This window comes from Peromyscus leucopus, chromosome 11 (genome assembly GCF_004664715.2).
Source record: "Peromyscus leucopus breed LL Stock chromosome 11, UCI_PerLeu_2.1, whole genome shotgun sequence".
Taxonomy (NCBI): Eukaryota; Metazoa; Chordata; class Mammalia; order Rodentia; family Cricetidae; genus Peromyscus; species Peromyscus leucopus.
In genome coordinates this window covers 54,232,415-54,252,353 of record NC_051072.1, presented here as the reverse complement: position 1 = coordinate 54,252,353, position 19,939 = coordinate 54,232,415, and the positions used below count along the sequence as shown (strand labels likewise).

The following is a 19,939-nucleotide window of genomic DNA, read 5'->3' as shown; positions in this document are numbered from 1 at the left end:
TTGCTCTCTCTCAGCTTTGGTTCCATCAGATGTTTCGTGCTCGGCTGTGACTGAGGGATTTTTCTCTGACTAGCCATACAGAACCGCGAGTGCACGAGAGAGGTGCACACGGAGACTAGCCGCCGTCCTCTGTGGCTGGTTGCCAAAATTCCTTTTTCTTCTGCCATTTTACTCCTATGGTTGTTGATTATTTGTCTGAATAAATCTGGCAGCTGTTTGCTATGTTTAATAGAGCAGAAAGGCTACTCTGAATAAAGCTATTTGAAAATGTGTTTATATGAAGTATTTGTAAATCCTCACCGGTCTCTTGGCGTTTCTGTATCATTCTCTCTGTCTTCCTGAATTCATCCTTTGATGTGGGACTTGATGCTGGCAGATTCACCACAGGCTTTTTCAGTCCCGTCTTTTTAGTTACGGGTTTCAGCGGGTTTGCTAATGGAGGTCTCAATCCACAACTTTACACATGGGTTGGTGAAATGCCCAGGAAGGGAGCTGGGCTTTCACAGAAGACCCCATAAGATGACTCCCAGAGGGAAATCCTAAATCTAAATGAAAATTACTTGTTTATATTTTGTCAATGTAAAGTTCTAGAAGGTAAGATGTAAGTAATTTGAAGAAACGTGTGTACATTTTATTATATGCTAGCTTTAAAACCTGTTTCTCCTTTGATAAATGCACTTATTATTATCTCATTTCACAGGACATATTTTAAGACTCAAAAACTGCATTAAATGTATTCATTAGGATTTAACTTAAAAATTATAAAGAAGAAACAGGAGGAATATGGTTCTACTTTATTCCAAAGATATACAAAGTAGTATATAAAATATTAGAAGTGGTCTCAGCAGACATGCTACATTTGCATTCCTGAAAACTAAAGCTTTGTTTCCGGTGTTCCTCCTGTCCCGTCACGTTTTCTCAGGTGCTGAACATGTGGTCAGAACAACAGGAGTGTGGCCGAGTGCTCGATCAGATCGGGCTGTCCGAGATATCGAAAGTGTTATAGTATTCATATTATTGAGCCTTCGACTGGAGTGTGATTTATTAGTTACGAGTTTGGAGCATTGCAGATAGTTAATGAGCTATGTGTGAGAGCCTTTCAATACTATGACGTATACTGAAAAAAATGAGTGTAGTTTCTTCAGACAGTTCTCATTTCAGAAGACTCAGGCCAGTGGTTTATTCCAGGCTGCCTGCTCTCCAGCCTTCTCTTCCTGTCATTTAAATTGCAAATCTAAAATTTAGAAAAATCTTTTCAAATAAGATTTCATTGCGTTCCTTGGTTTTCATTTTAGCTATTAATTACATCCGATAAGCCTAAATTCAATCTTGTCTTATACCTCGAACAAAATGCTGTTACGTTCCCATGAAGCCACAGCCCTTCCCTCTGATAACTTTAAAGTATTCCCTGAACCTTTACTTTTATACATGTATGGGCAAACATTTAATGATCACCATGGCATATTTTTCTTTCTTGTTAATTTGAGAATACCTGATATATTTTCATTAAGCAAAAATCTCTGGTTTAAGAAAGAAACCTGGAATGCTTGCTTAATTTTATTGTGATTTATGCATCCATCTTATGGGCTCCTAGCTCGCAAGATGCTAATTCCTTAAATGGTCAGACATTTGCTGTTTTCTGGCCCTTAACTACCACAAGCAATCATATTTGATGCCCCTTAATTAGAGCACCTTTCCCTCCAGCTTCCTTTCCACCTCAGCAATCGAGACAATACATTTGCTTACCACGCTGCTCTCCTAAGTGTTCTTTTGCATGTAAATTAATCTTGATTCAGTTTACACTGTCATGCTGAGTGGTACAAATTGCCTATAACAATAAAACAGCATGAGTTAAAAATAAAGGGGGGTGGGAAGGCAGATTGAATGTGTGCCTTACTCGATAGGATGTTACTTTGCTTTATGCCAATACATTAGCTGACGATAATGAATCTTGTGTTCTGAAAAGCATGGTTTAGTTGATTTTTTTAATTTTACTTCAATGGAGCAGTACCTTGTCTTTTATAGAACAAGTTAGACAAACCATTAATGACAAGAGTGTTAAGGTTAAATATGAAGCAATGCATTCGCTTCTCTGAGTGCTATCCATCTTTCCATTTACAGGAGCTTGACAAAAGTACTGGCTCTGTGCAGCATTTCCTTTAATTACATGCTGGGGGAAGCAGGCTTTTAACATAAACATGGTTGCATTCATTTATTCAGCGCTTGCTCTCCAATAGAGCTTAATGGAGACGGTTTAAACCCTAAATGAGTACACACATCTCGGCAGTCTTCTGTCAGCCCTGCGCTCCACTTAAAAGCACAGTTTGGCCGCTTGTGTAGTTGTTAAAGCTTCTGCCTAATGTCGAAGTTAAACGGCCTAAGACAGAACGTAGTGTTCCTGGGCTCGAGAGTGGTTAGTAAGCGCGCTCCTTGTTGGACGTAGAGGGCTCTGGTTTTATCTGATGGACGGGAGTCGGGTCTCGGGCAGTGTTATTAGCCTTTAGTGTCTTTCTTTCTCCTGTTGATCAGAGGGACTTTTAAAGTGTTCAGATTTCCTCTGCAATAAATAACTAAAGTGCATACATAGGCTTGGAGGTCAAATAAGAAGGACTGTGTGTAAGTTTTTTGAAAACATGAAATCAGAATTCACCATTTTCATAAGTTGTGCACAGTACTGTGCACGTGATCAGATATCTCCAAAAGTTGTTGTGTTTAATAGACATCGTTAGTGTTCATGACTTACGTCACAGACGCAAATAGATGGCATTTCCTGTAATCATTTTGTTTTTTAGCCCAGGTGCTAAATTTCAGTGTTTTCCCAAGAGTTTGGTATATCACTGAGTTTCTTGCCTGAGCGTATCCACATGAAGCTCTGACGTTAGTGGTGTGTCTTCTGTCGATTGTCGGTTTGTCTGTAGTTTTCCTTCACTCAAGTTTCTTTTTCTAACACTGTTTAAAATGTCTAGGAGTTTGTAAGTGTGTGGTTTACGTTTTTCCTGTTGTCAGACTTCTCTGTTCAGAATCTCCCGTGTGTGTCTTGCTCTTGGCTCTAGTTCAGCTGGTCAGACAGATGGCTTTATTGTTGCGGGTAGCTTAGTGTTCTAGAACCGACTTCAGTCCCTGCAGCCATCACCGAGTGTCACTCGGAAGCCACTCGTCAGGTCCTGCTGCTGGGGCAGGATTACTGCGTAGGTTGTCAGTCGGCGTGGCGGTAGCCTGGGAAGGAGCAGAGTAAATAGTAATGCTATCAAGAAGTCAGTACCCGCCCAAGTGAGGTCGAGGCAGTTTACATGACTCACATCACATTTTCAAAGGGACTGAAGTTGAAAACTTACTTAAAATTCTTAGGTTTTATCCTGTACTAGTTAAAATCAGATGTATGAAGAATGCTCTGTTGGTTTATTTTTACAGCATCTTACTTTTCCTACAATGAAGACTTTTTTTGTCTTAGAAACACTGGTATCATTTTGGTTTTATGCAATTACTTTATATATTAAATTCTAGTGTCCCTTTCATTGGGAAAGGTTTTAAAATTTGACTGTGAGCTTAATGCTCCCATCCCTTTCACAACAAGACCCGTTGAATGGACCCTTCCTTTGCTGCTCCAGGAACGCTCACTGGAATGAATGAGACCTCCGTCACAGTCATCGCTGCACCCCAGAACTTCACCCCCTCCATGATCCTCCAGAAGGTCGTGAACGTTGCCAACCTCGGTGCAGTGCCTTCAGGCCAGGATAACGTGCACAGGTGGGCTCACTATCGTGTGGTGTGGGATGGTGTGCACAGTGAGCTCACTATCCTGTGGTGTGGGATGGTGTGCACAGTGAGCTCACTATCGTGTGATGTGAGATGGTGTGCACAGTGAGCTCACTATCCTGTGGTGTGGGATGGTGTGCACAGGGAGCTCACTATTGTGTGGTGTGGGATAGTATGCACAGGGAGCTCACTATCCTGTGGTGTGGGATAGTATGCACAGGGAGCTCACTATCCTGTGGTGTAGGATGGTGTGCACAGTGAGCTCACTATCGTGTGGTGTGGGATGGTGTGCACAGTGAGCTCACTATCGTGTGGTGTGGGATGGTGTGCACAGTGAGCTCACTATCGTGTGGTGTGGGGAAAACGTCTGTGTTCAGAAACATAATCTCTAACCCACTGTTTCTTTGTCCGTAAATAACCATATGCCTGATGGTCGGCTTGCTTGATGGGTTTGAGTCAAAGCCTTGTCCCCATTTTATAGCATCCTTCTGATCCTGGCATGGCTGCTTCTGAAGGATGCTCAGACAATATCCACATTTTATAATAACTTGGTGACTTCTTGAGATGCCTTTTATAATGCTGTTAAGAATTTACCTTGTTTTTCTGGATTTGAGTTTCTTGGAAAAACTCATGGTCCAGTGGGGCACATCCTCCCCGACAGGCACTCCCTTAAGGCTGCTTCTGGTTTCTGAGGAGCTGCTGGACAACCAGCAGGCCAAACATACAGCTTCTGTGCGCAGACCGAGTACCTCCTCCCCGCCAGGCACCTGAATAAGCACAGCATCCAGGTCCTGTGTCCTGAGAGGCAGCAGCAAGTGTGGTTCCTGTTTGCACTCTGTGTCCTGGTGGTGCCTGTGGTGGCCTCAGTGAAAGGGTGGATAAGAAGAATTACCCCTTATCCACATGGGTATTCAAGAGGCCTTTGTGAGCTCAAAGGAGTCATCAGAAGCTGTGTGATGGCATACCTTTGCCACGCAGATATCTGCACACGGTGTTTGGTGTCTTCTTTCTCATACAATCCTCAGTTACAGAAGTAAATTTAGACTCAAAAGGGAGCCATTTGGGCCTGTTTTGGACTTTTTGGTTTTTGTTTTTTTTCTTCTGTGTCAGCTCAGAAGCAGAAGAGACTCTGTGTAAAACATGCCATGGGTGTTTTGGGTGTTAGACCTGCCGCGCCTGGCCTTGAGATCTGTGGCAGGTTATTCGTTCTCCACCTGTATGAAAGTGGGTAGAAAGCTGCCCCGGGGGGGGGGGGGGGGGGGGCAGACCTGAAATCCCGGGACGGCCACAGAAGGACAGTAGCCTGCCCTCTGCCAAGCTGAGCGGCCATTGTTCACAGCCCCCTGGTTGCTCTGTGCTCGTGGGGCAGCATCAAGTTGTGTGTGCTACTCAAAAGCAGATGTGCTGTGTTTTTATTGTTTGTTCAAAGCAAGAGAAGTGGGTGGGACTTGGGGTGAATCAGTTGGGAATGCTGAGGTTTACATTTCTTAATTTATAAGAAGCCCTGTCGTCTCATGGAGGTGGTGATTAAAGTATGCAAAAGGTTATCACACTGGCCCCATGGTGCAGACTCGGCTGTCTGTCCAGTGATGTTGCTCACCAGGAGAGAAGATAAAGCTTTTTCAGGAAAAGGAGAGCGTTCTGGTTCTGAGTTGTCCTGTGTGACGTGTCTTCCCCCCCTGCACTGGAGACTGCACCCTTGTACGTGGCAGGCAAAAACTCTCCACTGCTGAGCTGGCCCAGCCTCTGGCTACTTTTGCTCTCCTATGGTTTTTCTCTAATGTCTATGACTTCCCGAAACTATGAAAATGTAGTGGGCTTTAACTTCCGGCTTATTGTGCCTGCCCTGTTCCCTCCGCTCTAGAACTGCAGCGCTCTGCGGGCGTCATGGTCTCCTGTGGCGCACAGAAGACGGCGAGTTTCTCACGGCCAACTTGTGCTTCGGTTCTTGTGTGCAGATTGTTGGGTTGTGGGTCTTGCTCTTTAGAAAACAAAAGTCAGTCTTGCAGACTTTTATTTCTGAGATGAAAAGAAGTAAAGTTACTTTTTATATTAAGCTAAATAATATGAAAGCAGTCTCCCTACTGGAAGATGGTCTAGGAAGGACACTTAGCATAGTTTTGTTTTTTATTCTCCTGACAGAAATATAGACAGGTTATTACAGAAAAGAAAGGCACAGCCAGGAATGGGGCGGGCTGGAGAGCAGGACTGGTCTGAGATTCAAAAGCCAGTTTTATAATCCTGATTAACACATAATTTTCCTGAAACTTGTTCTGGAGGTTTGCAACCTCTTGCCTGGTCAAATGACTTTAATTAAAAATCACAGTCAGTGCTAAATTATTACTGCTAATGCAAAGGAGACAGATAACTCAGAACCACTTACTTTATCGTGGAGATGGCACTCAGCCTTAATGTGCTCGGTCCTCATGTTCAGGATCTCATGGTGCCTTTCTGTTTAGTTCCATCATTAATGGCCTGGGTGTGGGCTCTGCAGCCTGGGGGGGGAGGGTCGATGGGAATAAAAGGTCTATGTAAACTTAATAGATTGTGCTGTCCTAACTTGCCTCTAAGGTCTACTACACCTGAAAATATTTCATGTGTTAAAAAAATATGGCTATATAATGCCACAAATGTTTTTATTTTTTTAAGGCTTCCAGGCCATAAGCACTTCATTATTGTATTTTTCTCAATCAAGTTGATTCAAGTTATTTTTCTGATTATCTAACACTCTGCCATCTTTTGAGTTAATTGTTTATAAAATCTATATCAATGCTTTTCTTAATTTCATTTAAATAAAATAACTTTTGCTGATTACAGTTTATTAACAGGAATTGACAGTTTAGTATTTTTTGAGTCGTTGTATTTTGTTAAGACTGTAGCATCTGATGATGTGTTACCCCAGGGGATGTTGTTTTTATCTCTAAGCCTAGATAGCATCTGCTGACGACAACGGTGAAATCCTGTAAGGTTTTTAATGACTCCTGTACTTTTCTCCAAGAACTCTTTTGAGTTTCTAAAAGACAAGGACCAACCATACTCTAATATTTGTAAACAATAATTGGCTTTAGATTAATTTTTAAATACCAAACATGGAAAGCATTTGACTATTCCTATTTAAGATACTAAAATTTGTTACATAACAAACTGGCATATGTTCTCCTTAATTTTCAGGATCATTTCTTTCTTACAGGACTTTTAACAATGCCATTGTATTCTTCCTAACAAGTCAATAATTAAATTCCCATTGCCTTAATTGAAATAGTCTATTACTGCAGCTCCCCAAACTTGAAATTCTTTTGTGTTAAACACCAATTTTAAAAATACATGAGTTCCTAAGAAAAGTAAACCGTGATGAATTTGCCTAAGTGTGGGACAGTGTGAAGTGGGAGCTTTCACTGGACAAGTAATAGAACAATGGTGCATGTCATTTCAACAGTAATGGCCCTCACTAAGGAAAAGGTACCTGGCCCTGTAATGTAGCCTTGTAGTCTCAGTTACTCATGGGCTGAGTTGTCCTGTACAACCTAGTATGAGACTAAGTAGAGAGGAAAATGTGGGCTGGGGATGCAGCTGAGTGGTAGAACACATTCATGCTGCGCTAGGCTAGTCACAGGGAGGGAAGGGTCAAGTGTAAGCTGTATGGAATTCACTTCAAAGGCTTTGAACATTTCCTCCATAGTTAATACTTTGAAAGATCAACTGAGAAAGCATACTTACCTTTAGTTTACTAAGCAGCTAGTGGCATCAGAAAGGTGGTGTACTACTGCCTGTCTGCCTCCTCTGTCTTCCTGTTGGTTTTTCTTACTGCTCTTAGGAGAAGGTGCAGTGAGAAGAACCTTATCAGCCATCTTAGTGAGTTACCAGCCATTGTGTCGGTCTGCTGTTCCCCAGGTCACAGCTTAGGAACGAGCAGCCTGGGAATCACCCAAAAGCATTTACTAAAAATGTAGTGGAACAGCTTTATCTCTTCTTGTGGAATGTGTGTGGTACGCTGTGCATTGTGGGAGTCTTCAGTCAGAACTATGAGTAATACATGACAAGAGCCTGTGAAGGCAGGATGGTCAGCATTCATAGCATAGGGATGACTCCACAAAGTCAGGAGTTCATGTGTTCTGAGAGAGGCTGCTAAGGACTAGCTGTAGGAATCTCAGGCTCATCAAGGGCCAGAAAAGATGTCTGAGAAAAATCCAGTGTTTCTGAGGAAGGCTCCTGTCACCGATATAGTTAGAAACCGAGGGGCCATTGCTCAATTGTACTGGTGCAGTGCAGGTAAGTAATGCCATGCCAAAACTCAAAAACTAAACGTCCATCCATAATCCCCAAATCTCTGAAGATATTCTTTGGAAAGAATTAGGTGGGAGACTTTGTGCTGCTTATCCACCTGGAACAACTATCCCTCAGCTCAGTACTTCAGGGGCCAGTCCTGGGATGTGCATGTATGCCCAGAGTCGACAGTGTGGGGTGCCCTGGGGATGTGCATGTTTGCCCAGAGTCCACAGTGTTGGGTGCCCCGGGGATGTGCATGTATGCCCAGAGTCCACAGTGTGGGGTGCCCCGGGGATGTGCATGTATGCCCAGAGTCCACAGTGTGGGGTGCCCCGGGGATGTGCATGTATGCCCAGAGTCCACAGTGTGGGATGGCCTGGGGATGTACATGTTTGCCCAGAGTCCACAGTGTTGGGTGCCCCGGGGATGTGCATGTTTGCCCAGAGTCCACAGTGTGGGATGCCTAGCTAGGGAGAGCCACATAGCATGGGTAAAACTACTTTCCTATGTTTATATATTTTCATTTCAAAAACAGTCAGTGAGGGAACCTTGGGTGCATACTGAATCTCGGGCCTCACACATGCCTGCTCTCTGCCGCTGAAGTTGCTTCCAGCCCCAGGTGAGATGTTCTGTAGGTTCTTTTGTGAGTTGGCTGCAGCTGTGCCTGGAGAGTTCTCAGGTCACTAAGAAAGAGTGTGTTTCACCAGGCCCGCACTTCACCACGTTCAGAATTGCAACATTTGCATCAGTATTATATCGTATGCCTTCTTGTCATCTCATGAATCACAGTTTACCCAGTTGGCCGTGTACTGGGAAGTGTGATGTTTGGTGCACATGGACTCTGGGCACCTGCATGCTTCTCTTCTTCCCCCACAGATGTTAATTACGATTCATTCTCCTTCTGTCTACCCTTTACTAATGTGAGATTTGTTGACGTATGCACCTTGTAGATGTAAAGACCTTAGTAGGGGAAATGTTTTGCTATTGTTTTCTAGTCACTAATTACTAAGAAAGTCTGCAGTTCAAATTGAATAGTATATTGATGGTGGTCTTCGTCACTGATTTATCAGTATATAGTAGTGTAAGTACAGGTACAAGTGACTTCTTTAATTTCATCCCAGTAAGTCCCATTACCACATAACTGTTTACATGGTATTTATAGGGATATACTTTTATGGATCTTTTTCTATCCCATAAGATCTGTCATGAGTCTCTTGAATGGACATTTCACTTCTTGGTGAGGGGCCTAATAATTGTCTTTCTCCCATCTTTATGTTGATTAAACTTGTGGTAATGTAGTGAGTTTGTAGGGATTTGTTCTGTTTGTTTGGTTTCAGTTCTGTTTTTTGTTTGGTGTGGTACAGTATGGTGTATTTTGTTTGTTTTAAGATACAGCCGCTCAGACCCAACCAAGTAAACACAGAGACTTATATTGCATACAAACTGTATGGCCGTGGCAGGCTTCTTGCTAACTGCTCTTTTATCTTAAATTAACCCATTTCTATAAATCTATACCTTGCCACGTGGCTGGTGGCTTACCGGCGTCTTTACATGTTGCTTGTCCTGGCAGTGGCTGCAGTGTCTCTCCCCCCTTCTCCCTGTTTCCCCAATTCTCCTCTCTCCTTGTCCCACCTATACTTCCTGCCTGGTCACTGGCCAATCAGTGTTTTATTTATATAGAGCGATATCCACAGCACCTTGCCTATAGCCTGGGCTGGCCTGGAACTTGCTTTAGCCTCCCCGGTGCTCAGATTATAGGTGTGGGCCACCACATCTGGCTCCAGGATACTGTTTTTGTTTATTGATCATTCTCTTTTCTCGTAGACTCTCTAGGAGATTTAAATTCCACATGATTTTTGAGGGTTGTAGTGAAAGCAGTTTTTGCTTAGCCTGTGGTAAGCTGTCTCGGTGCTCCGAGAGTACTGCCAGTCCCTGCTTAATCTTCCTGAAACAAACAAGGGGTTATCTAAACACCTGTTGTTGTAATGGTATCCGACTGGGTCTTTTCTCCAGTATGACACCTTTTGAGTGGAGCAGAACCGAGAGTTAGGGCACTGGTAAGTGAGCCACGCTCTCTCCGCCGGCTGGTGACTGTCCACTAGAGGGCAGAACTGCTTTTGGATCTGCCGGGCCCTCCTGGCTCAGCAGCAGCAGCATCTCATTTGAAAACAAACGCAGACCTCAGTGGATTTTACACAGAAAGCCGGTCTGAATGTTTCACAACTAACCAAACTGCACAGCCGAGTCCTCCTCTAAAATGTTCTGTACTTAACTTTTATTTCATTTCTCCATGAGTGAGGAAATAGCCTTCTAATGCAGAAGTTCACTAATGAGAATAAATAGATGTCTTCATGTAAAAAAATAAATAAATAAAAGAAAGGTGTTCTTCTCTTGACAGTTTTGTCAGGAATCAAAGAAAGGGGGTGAGAATTGACCTTACCGTGTGGTTCCTTGTTAACACCGTCTCGTCCCACACCCCACCAAGCAGATGCTGTGGCAGGTTGGGGGCCTTGTGTTTTCTTTGGGAAGTGCACTTAAGTTTTAGCTTTTCTGTACAAAGAAAGAGAACACATCACTGAGCTGATGGGCTGGGGTGGTTTTTAGACCGTCTCTCATGATTAGAATAGGAATCCACGTTCTTAGGGACGCCTGTTCCCTTCCTCCGTTCATCTGTGTGTAAACAGAAGCATGCCCAGTGCTCCAGGTCAGGTTGTAAGTGCGTGTCTCAAATAAATGCTCTCAGTTTTAATCTCTTGTAAATTTTTTCTTACTATTAATAGTATAACGGTCTTAACTTTAAATGCAATTTTATAGTCAGCAAAATAGAATTCTTTGCCACATACAGAATCTCTATCTGTTTAAAATCTCGGTCTATTTAAACAGTATTAAGCCAAGGCAGTAAAGATGGACAATTTTGAATCCTTTGGAAAATAATATTCCAAATCTCCATGCTGTGGTATTGATGTTTAGGACCTCATTCAAGCCAGGCTCTCTTACATATAATGATTGTGCGACTTGATTACACATTTGTCAACTTTGGACTAATTATTTTTATACAGCTAGGGCAGGGCACTGCATCTTGTGATCGTCTCTCTTACTAATAGGATTCTGTCTGCTTCAGCGGGCAGTAATTGAAGGCTTCATGTACAGAGTCGGAAAAAAAGTTTTAGCCTGAGTGGGCCATTGTCACAGCTTCTGATAACCAGTAGAACAGAAAGCACAAGAAAATTGAACTCAGAATAGAAAAATCAGAAAGCAGGAAGGTTATCCAAGAGAAGAAAAAGCATGTCGGCAAGCTGTTGTTACGTGCAGCCAGTCTGCTTCTGCATAAGGAGCTCGTCGGTGGGTGCTCGGAGTTGGAGGCAGCCTCTCAGAGACCTGCATTTATGTGCCGTTGCGTTTACTCCTAAGAACAATTGAGCTGTGGCTCGTCCTTTCTTTGGGGGCGGGGGGGGGGGGGGGGGACGGGGGGACGGGACATTTATGATCCATAGCCAGTTTCTCACAAATGTAAATGAATTGCAGACAATCTATCTATTCAGAATTGATTGTTAGTGACCAGTTTCATCATTGCAATAGTAGTTAGAAAATAACTTCTTAAAAGAGTGGAACTTTTTTTTTTCTCTCATTTAGGGCGCAGCCTGAGCTTGTTTGGGCTTTTTATTGAATCTTAAGGGTTCAGAAAAGACTAAATGTCAATTGCTAGAGATAACAGACAAGACATTTAGTAAGATGTCAGACAGATACATCGCAACACTTTTACCTTCCCAGCTGATTATAAACAGTGAGTGCTTAATATTAAGATGAAATGAAAAACATTTAGATGCTGTCCTTTTAATAACATGGAGTCGTCGTACACAGACAGTTCATCTCTGCGTGGCGTCACACTGGTCCTCCTATGTGGGGTCCTGGTTTCCAGGGTGATTGGTCTCTCGGTGGTCCTTCCCTGTTATAGCTCTCTTCAAAAAGTTTTTATATTTTTCATTACTGGTGACTTTGAAAAGAATAGGTAGACAATACTTTAATTATTTAAACTGTAAGCGTGAGGATTAAAAATATGACAGAATTAAGTCAGAATGCTCTGTCTCACAGAATACACAAGGTAAGGATATAATTTTGGAAGGAGGAAATCTTTCTTAAGGTTTCTGGCATAATGATAGATTATACTACACATGCTAGGTGAATAGGAAAATCATCTGTTGACTGATAGAAAAAAAATTAAGTGTGTTTTTGCAACTATTGAGAAACTGTATGTGACCTGGATTCAGAGTGTTTTGGTTTGAATCCCTGCTCTGCCATGTACTGGCCCTGTGTCCCAGGTAAGTGCCTCCCGTTCTGTGGGCCTCGGCCTCCTCCCTACCCCCATCTCTGTCAGTCCCCTGCCTCATCGGGTCAGATGAATTTGTGTGAGTAAGTACTTCACACCCCCCTCTGGTCACACAGTATAAACAGTAGCTACTTTACAGTGACCAGAACTTTACCTGCCTTCTGGGGACAAAAAGGAAAAAAAAAAAATGTCACAATAGGACCTTGTTTGAGGCCAAGTACTGGAGACCTGATGTCACCCACCAAATTTAACGTGTATTTACAACCAGGGTTTCTAGCTGTTGTTTACTAACTAGTATTCTTCCCATAACTGTAACTTAAATATATGCCAAAGCATGGCCTGTTGAGAATTTAAATGATAAACAGCGTTGGGGAGTGGGTTTGCCTCCACGGACCCCAAAACCCAGTTGTAACCATGCTTTGTTCCAGTGGAACCCGTTCTTTTTTAACTGAAATGGGCGTGTCAGAACATCCCATCTCCGGATCCCCCTTTAAAGCATCATTTCCAGCCTGTGTGCGGTGGGAACACACCCCTGCTGGAGAGGCAGCGGCTCACGGGTTTGGTTGCTAGGATGAGCTGTGCTCTGCCTCTGCGTCTAAGCAAACGCCTCCGTCTTCATGTTCCTGCTCTTTCAGGCACTGAGAAATTCATAACAGGATTTGAAAAACATACCCAAGATACCAATTTTAATCTCTGTAAACATACTGACGCTTGTCTTTGCCTAGTTGGTGTTATTGTGACATTAACTCTTTAGGTTTTTAATGGAAGAGAAATAAAATGTACCTTGGGGCTATACAGCCCTGAGATTCACATGGTGCTTTGTGCTTCTATTCAGGCATAATCTCCTCCTCTGAGGTCCCCAGGCACAAGTGTTAAGTAAATAAAGGGACTAAGAAGACTATTGTTTACATAATTATAACCCTGTCAGAAATAGAGACCTCCCTCTGTTGAAATATTTGGTGAATGAATAAAAGTATGGCGACCAAATCTATGGGAGAAGTTGAGTAGATGAGTGAGCCATCGTGTCTTAGCAAACTACAGAAATACCTTTCTCCTGTGAAGCTATACAGCCTCTGAACTTTAGACAAGGGGCTGGGAAAATGGCTCAGTAGTTAAGCACGCTCGCTCACTGATTTTCCAGAGGTCCTGAGTTCAATTCTTAGCAACCACATTGGGTGACTTACAACTGGCTGTAAGGCTGTAACTTCATCGCCAGGGGATCCCACCCCTTCTTCTAGATTTGGTGGGCCTACACACACACACACACACACACACACACACACACACACACACACATGCACACGCATAGACCCACACAGACACATAAAGATAATTTTTAAATTTAGACAAAAGAAACGCATGAGTAAGGAGCCATGGGAAGGGAGGGAGCGGCCGTACTCACAAAGGGCAGTGAGGTGGCCCGGGTGCCTAACCTCTGTGCAAACAGATATGGATGTAAAGCGTATAAGAAACCTCCTTAGAAACAAGGCTGGGGTTACACTCCTAAACTGGCTCACTAACGTCGCTTCTCTGCAGGCTGCCTCTCCAATCCCTGCAAGTTTCCAGCATGTTTAAAGAGAGGTGGAAATGATTAGAAAGGTTGGTGGCATGCTTCGCCAGTGAGCCATTAACTACATCATTTTACTTTGTGCTCTCAAAGTGCGGTTCATATTTTCAGCCAAGTCAGACAAGTCTATCTGTTTTTCTTTCGTTGAATTATTCTAATTGTTGAAAAACTAATTCTCATCATTCTATTTGGGCCAAACATGGCTTGTTAGAATCTTAAAAGGAAGAAGAATCTAATGTGTTAGATAAGATCTTGATGTCATTTTTAAAAACTCAAAAAAGAAATTACTGTTCATTTAAAGAGAATCTGCTTCCTGCTTAAGTGGCTAATATTTTAATTAAGTCGGGAGTGAAGTTTTTCTGAGTGCCTCCTGATAAACTCCTTCTTTTATGTTGATGGTAATTAAACAGATCCCCGAGGACACTGCAGACTCCGTGCAGGGCCCGTGCTAATTGTCAGACATGAGACACTGACCAGTTGGTTTGCTCTTGAATAGTCCGCAGCATGCTGTCAGCGCGGCAGTTTTATTTTTAGGCATTGGGCGCTGTTGTCGGGGCTAACTGGGTGCCATTGTGGCTGAAGATGTTGCGCAAATTGAGGCAGATGGCTCAGATTCAGACACGTGTCATCCAGAGAGGGGAAAGGGGATCGGCCCTGCAAAGTGGGGTCACAGCAGGTCACAGACCTGCTCCACACTTGTTAGTGTTTTCAAAAGCTCCTGTGCAGCAACTTTGTTTTTCTCCAGTCATCCCTGCAGTCAGACTCCTCCCCCCAAAATGTGCAGAACATGGTCCGTGAGGAAGAGATGGGCGCATAGAGGGGCGTGCCAGCCTCCCTCCCAGCCCGGAGCCCACTGTGCATGCAGAATGAAGGAGCCGGATTGACAGAAGTTCATTGTGCCGCCAGCAGCGGCGGCTCTTCACTCATGGCAGTGTTAAAGGGCTAGGTTTCCTTTAATTCCGTGTAATTAGTAGGTTCTTCGTGTCTTGGAATTTAGTGATAGCACATTAGACCTCAATGTGCCTCTGTTGTATCCTAAAGCAAAAGGAGGATCTGATGTTCTGAATATTAAATGGGGGTGTTGGGTAGCACCTGGCTGTCATGTGACTTTGTTTCATGCCACCATGAACAGTAGAGATTGAATTTGAATTTGTTTTACATGAGTCACTTCACTGAGATGAATTTTTTAATGTACATAAAATTATCTAACTTCTTGCATAATCATTTTCAGATATGAGGAATTAAAATTCCAAGCTCTTTGAGAAGGTACCTTTCCTTAACATGTTTTAAAAATAAAAATGTGGCAGCATATTTAAAACGGCATGGTAAATGTTAACTGTCGAGTTAGTGGGTGTTTCCTAAGTATATCATAAGGAGAATGCCCTCATGCATCTGCCATTCAAACCAGCAAGTGAAACAGACTTTGCTTTTTCTGTCTGTAAACTACACTGAAGTGGCCTGCGTGTGGTAAGCCTGGGCTGGGCGGTTCAGTGATTCTCCTAAAGGATGCTTGGCTTTAGGTGTAGGACAGTAGGGAACCTTCAATCAGTGATTTCAGTTAAGAAAAAGAGTTCCTTTAAACCTATTTGAACATATGCTGTCTCCTCTTTTTCCCTCTCAGGATAAAAGGTCTCGTACTTTTTCTTGCAGGTTTGCAGCTAAAACTGTGCACAGTGGGTCGTTGATGCTCGTCACGGTGGAGCTGAAGGAAGGGTCCACAGCCCAGCTCATCATCAACACCGAGAAGACCCTGATTGGCTCTGTTCTGCTGCGGGAGCTGAAGCCTGTCCTGTCCCAGGGGTAACCTGCTTACATCTGGACTTCAGGATCTGGCACACAACAGAAGTGCCTGGCGTCCATGCTGCCGCCTTTCATTTATAATAATAGCCCTTCCATCTGGAGCGGGGAGAGCGCACTCCTGACATTCTTGTCTCCTGCTTTAGAATGCTGCTGTGTATCTATCATGTATGCAATCCTCTCTTCTCCTCGCTTTGCTAACCAAAGAACATACATTCTACTGTCAGTCTGTCCGACTCCTGAGGCCAGGCAGTGTCCCCTCCCACCACCACTTTTCTGGGCCTCATCTTCCTTCTGGTTTCTGAAGATGATGGACGTCAGTCAGACACTGAAAGTGCCCTGGGAATCATCCCTCCTTCAGCAGTAAGCAAAAGCTAGTGAGGAGATCATCTCAATGGCCTCTCAGCTTGGTATATGAAAAGGAGATAGCATACTTTTTTAAATTAAATGCAAAAAAGTGGGCTCTGCAAAATTCCATTCTTTGAACTTCCACATGTTGTAATTGGTTATTGACGATTGTCATCATGAAGTTACTCCTGAATAATAAGATAAATAAACTAGCATTTGCCTCTCCTGACCCTCACTGGCTGAACTTCTTTATTCCCAAGTAAGTATTTCCGGCCACACTGTGGAGACTCACTGGGCTCAGTTTATTAAAGACAAACTGCTCCCAACAAGGTAAAGTGTCTTGTTGGGTTTGCTCTTTTCTTTGCTTCTCTGAGATGGGTTTCACTGAGCAGCCTGCTCTGGCCTTAAACTTGAAATCCTCCTGCCTCTACTCCTGAATGCTGGGATGACAGGCATGCATCATGATGCACTTAGCTCTCTAAATAAATAAATAGATAAATTTTCTAATTGTGTTACAGAGTGGTTAATAAGTGCTTAGTAACAAAACAAAAGCTTTTGTGTGTAAAGTAAAACAGTTTTCATCTTAGAGCCCTGATTGCCATGTCTGCTACACCTGCTAAATAAATCCTGACTTTCATTTTTCCTTTAAAATTCTTGGTGCCCGCCAGGCGGTAGTGGCACATGCCTTTAATCCCATCACTCAGGAGGCTGAGCTGGGGGATCTCTGTGAGTTCCAGGCCAGCCTGGTCTACAGAGCGAGATCCAGAACAGGCACCAAAACTACGCAGAGAAATCCTGTCTTGGAAAAAAAGTCTTGGTGCTCAACTCCTGTCAAAACTAACTAGTACATAGTTGATGGTATGCTATTAAGACTGTATTATCTAGATATATTAGCATCTTTCTATAGGTTGTTTATTTGCTAATGTAAGCAAGTAACCATCTTCATCAAATTTGTTCTGTATGGATCAGGAAACTTTTCCAATGCTTTTATATTTTGTCTTTGTTGCTGCTGCTGTTCAGACGATCCCTGGCTGGCCTGGAACTGACTGTGTAGAGCAGGCTGACCTCAGGCCTTCAGATCCTCCTGCTCCACCTCCCAAGCATTGGGCTTCCCGATGTGCAGCAACATGCCTGGTGGATAGACCTTCCCGACACAGGTGAGGGTCTGAAGTAACCCTGGCTCATCAGTCCCCTGTGAGTAATGCCACAGAGACGACAGTTCAGTTCCCTTCAGGTCGAGACATCCTCTCACTCTGTTGATGACACTGGCTGGTCAGCCGCTTCTGGACTCAAGTGATCTCCCACATCAGACTCAAAAGTAGCAAGGACTGTGGACACGTGCCGTCAAGCTGTCAGCAGTAATTTTTAAAATTTATTTTTAGTTATGTGTATTTATGGAAGGAGGAGGCTGCATTTTGCCCTCCAAGGCCTGAGGTATGGGATCCACTTGGAGCTGGAGTTACAGGTGACCCTAAGCACTGATGTGGGTGCTGGGAATTAAAGTCAGGTCCTCAGGAAGAGCTTGTGCTCTCCCCTGCTGAGCTGGGTTGTTGGAGTTTTTTTGTTTGTTTGGGTTTTTTGTTGTTGTTGTTGTTTTCTCTTTTGGGGGGCCCACCACCCAGCTCCCACATGGAGACTTAGTCTTAATTATGAATGCCAGGCCTTAGCTTGGCTTGTTTCTAGCCACTTTTCATAAATCATCCCATCTATCTTTTGCCTCTGGGCTTTGCCCATTATCTTACTTCTGTAAATTGTATTCTTACTCCATGGCTTGCTGGGTAGCTGGGTAGCTGGCCCCTGGAGTCCTCCCCTTCTCTGGCTACTTCTTTCTCTTCCTCCCAGATTTCTCCTCCTATTTATTCTTTCTGCCTGCCAGCCCTGCCTGTCCTTTCTCCTGCCTTGCTATTGGCTATTCAGCACTTTATTAGACCATCAGGTGTTTACAGGCACAGTAACACAATATTCCACTGCCGAGCTGTAGCTCCAGTCTGATGAGAGTGACTTTTGAAAGAAAGCAGAAGGGGGGACAGTGAAATGCAGAGCAAACAGACTGTGGAGAAACTACATTTTTAAGCTTATACAATGGAGAGAGTAAACAAGATGATTAAAAATCTCTATTCTTAGTCAGAAATACACCTGTAATCTCAGCAAAGCTCAGATGGGAAGATTGCAATCAGTTCCAGGCCAAACAAACAAACAACCCCCAAAACAAATTTCTGCTCCCAAAATAGAGCAATGACTCAGAGTGAAGAGACCGGTCCCATGTCACATGGTCACAGCGGTCCTGTAAGGTTTTGCCTCCCGGTGACATCATACCCATATTGTTTTGTGTAAGAACACACTGTGTTTGCACAACGATAAAGCATTTCTCAGAACTCATCTCTGTTGCTAGGCAACACCTGCCCATGCTGCTCTGGAAGCCCATGTTCTCTCCACTCTGGGACCTTGGGTGATGTAGCGGTCCCGACTCCCAGAATCCCCTGTGTCGGCTGCAGTCCCATCAGCATCCCCATTAGGAACCCCGTTTCTCAGAACCTTAGATTTGGAGTCACTTTTTGTGATGTTATCAGGCTGTTTTCTGGAGAGGAGGTTACTGTCGTCAGTCAGAGGGGAAAGTGCGTCTTACGCCATAGGAAGTTTCTTAGTTGTCTTAGGGCTCTCCATTTGAGAAAGAGTCACGATTTTATACTTTTTAACTAAGAATTTCTGTAGGGCTTTACTTTTGAATAAGTTACTTGTGGCTGCCAACTTTCATATTTAAAATCTGTGTTAGGGCTGGGGATATTGCTTACAGCGGTTCCCAACCTGTGGGCCGCGACCCCTTTGGGTCAAATGACCCTTTCACAGGGATCACCTAAGACCATCGGAAAACAGATATTGACACCACAGTTATCATAACAGTAGCAAAATTAGAGTTAGGAAGTAGCAATGAACACTGTGTGGTTGGGGTCACCATAACATGAAGAACTGTATCAAAGCGTTGCAGCCTGGTGACCTGAGTTCCCACCCCTGGAACTCTTATAGGAATCCAGCCCAGTAGTACACAGCTGTATCCCAGCACCCCTGCCTGCTGAGATGAGGGGTGAAGACAGGAGAGGCCTGGAAGCTTGCAGGCCGGTCAACTCGAAGCACCCAGCAGAGACAGAAACAAGGTGAAAGGCTAAAACCCACTCCTAGAAGTCGTCATCCTCTGCCCTCTGCTCTACACATACCCACTGCCGTGGTATGTGCACTACCCTGCAGCACTTGCCCACGTCCACACACACGTTTGGGTGGGGGGGTTGTCAAGTTGACACAAACTGGAGTCACCTGGAAAGAGAAAGCCTCAGCTGAGGAATTACCTTCTTTGCATTGGCTGGCCTTCGGGCATGAACGTCGGATAATTTCTTGATTGGTGTGGGATGCCCAGCCCACTGCATGCAATACCACCAACTGGCAGGTGGCCCTGGGTTGTATAAAGAAGCCAGTGAGCATCACCCCACGGTGTCTCTGCCTCACTTCCTGCCCTGACTCCCCCCCCACGATAGACCGAGCAGGGCACGTACACCAAATAAACCCTCACTCTCTAGAGTTGCGTTTTGGTCAGTGTTCATCACAGCGTAGAAGATAAAGTAGACCACACAGAGGTTTTTTTAAATATATGTTAAATCAGTAAATAGTATGAATCAGTTGGTAGTAAAATGGTATCTATCTGTAATATAAGCTGCCCGCTGAGATGATTTTGCCATTGATAGTTTAAGAATATTAAGATTTTTTTCACATAAATGAAATCAGAAAATGACAGATGTCCCGAGCCTCAGGTTTTATCTTTTTTGTGACAGTGCTCCCGAGTCCTTGCCACGTATTCCCTTTAACTTGGTCATAATTGTGATTACCTT

General features: G+C 43.7%; 1 protein-coding gene across 2 annotated transcripts in view; it reads left to right on the top strand.

Moving 5' to 3' along the window:
* Positions 1-16,290, top strand: part of Ap3b1 (adaptor related protein complex 3 subunit beta 1) — a 221,708-nt gene extending 205,418 nt beyond the window's left edge. For both annotated transcript variants that reach the window (XM_028871654.2, XM_028871655.1), the window contains exons 26-27: positions 3,609-3,747; positions 15,567-16,290. In XM_028871654.2, the coding sequence (XP_028727487.1) occupies positions 3,609-3,747; positions 15,567-15,720 (293 nt within the window). In that variant the 3' untranslated portion in view covers positions 15,721-16,290. The remainder of the gene's footprint in view (positions 1-3,608; positions 3,748-15,566) is intronic.
* The last annotated feature ends 3,649 nt before the right edge of the window (positions 16,291-19,939 follow it).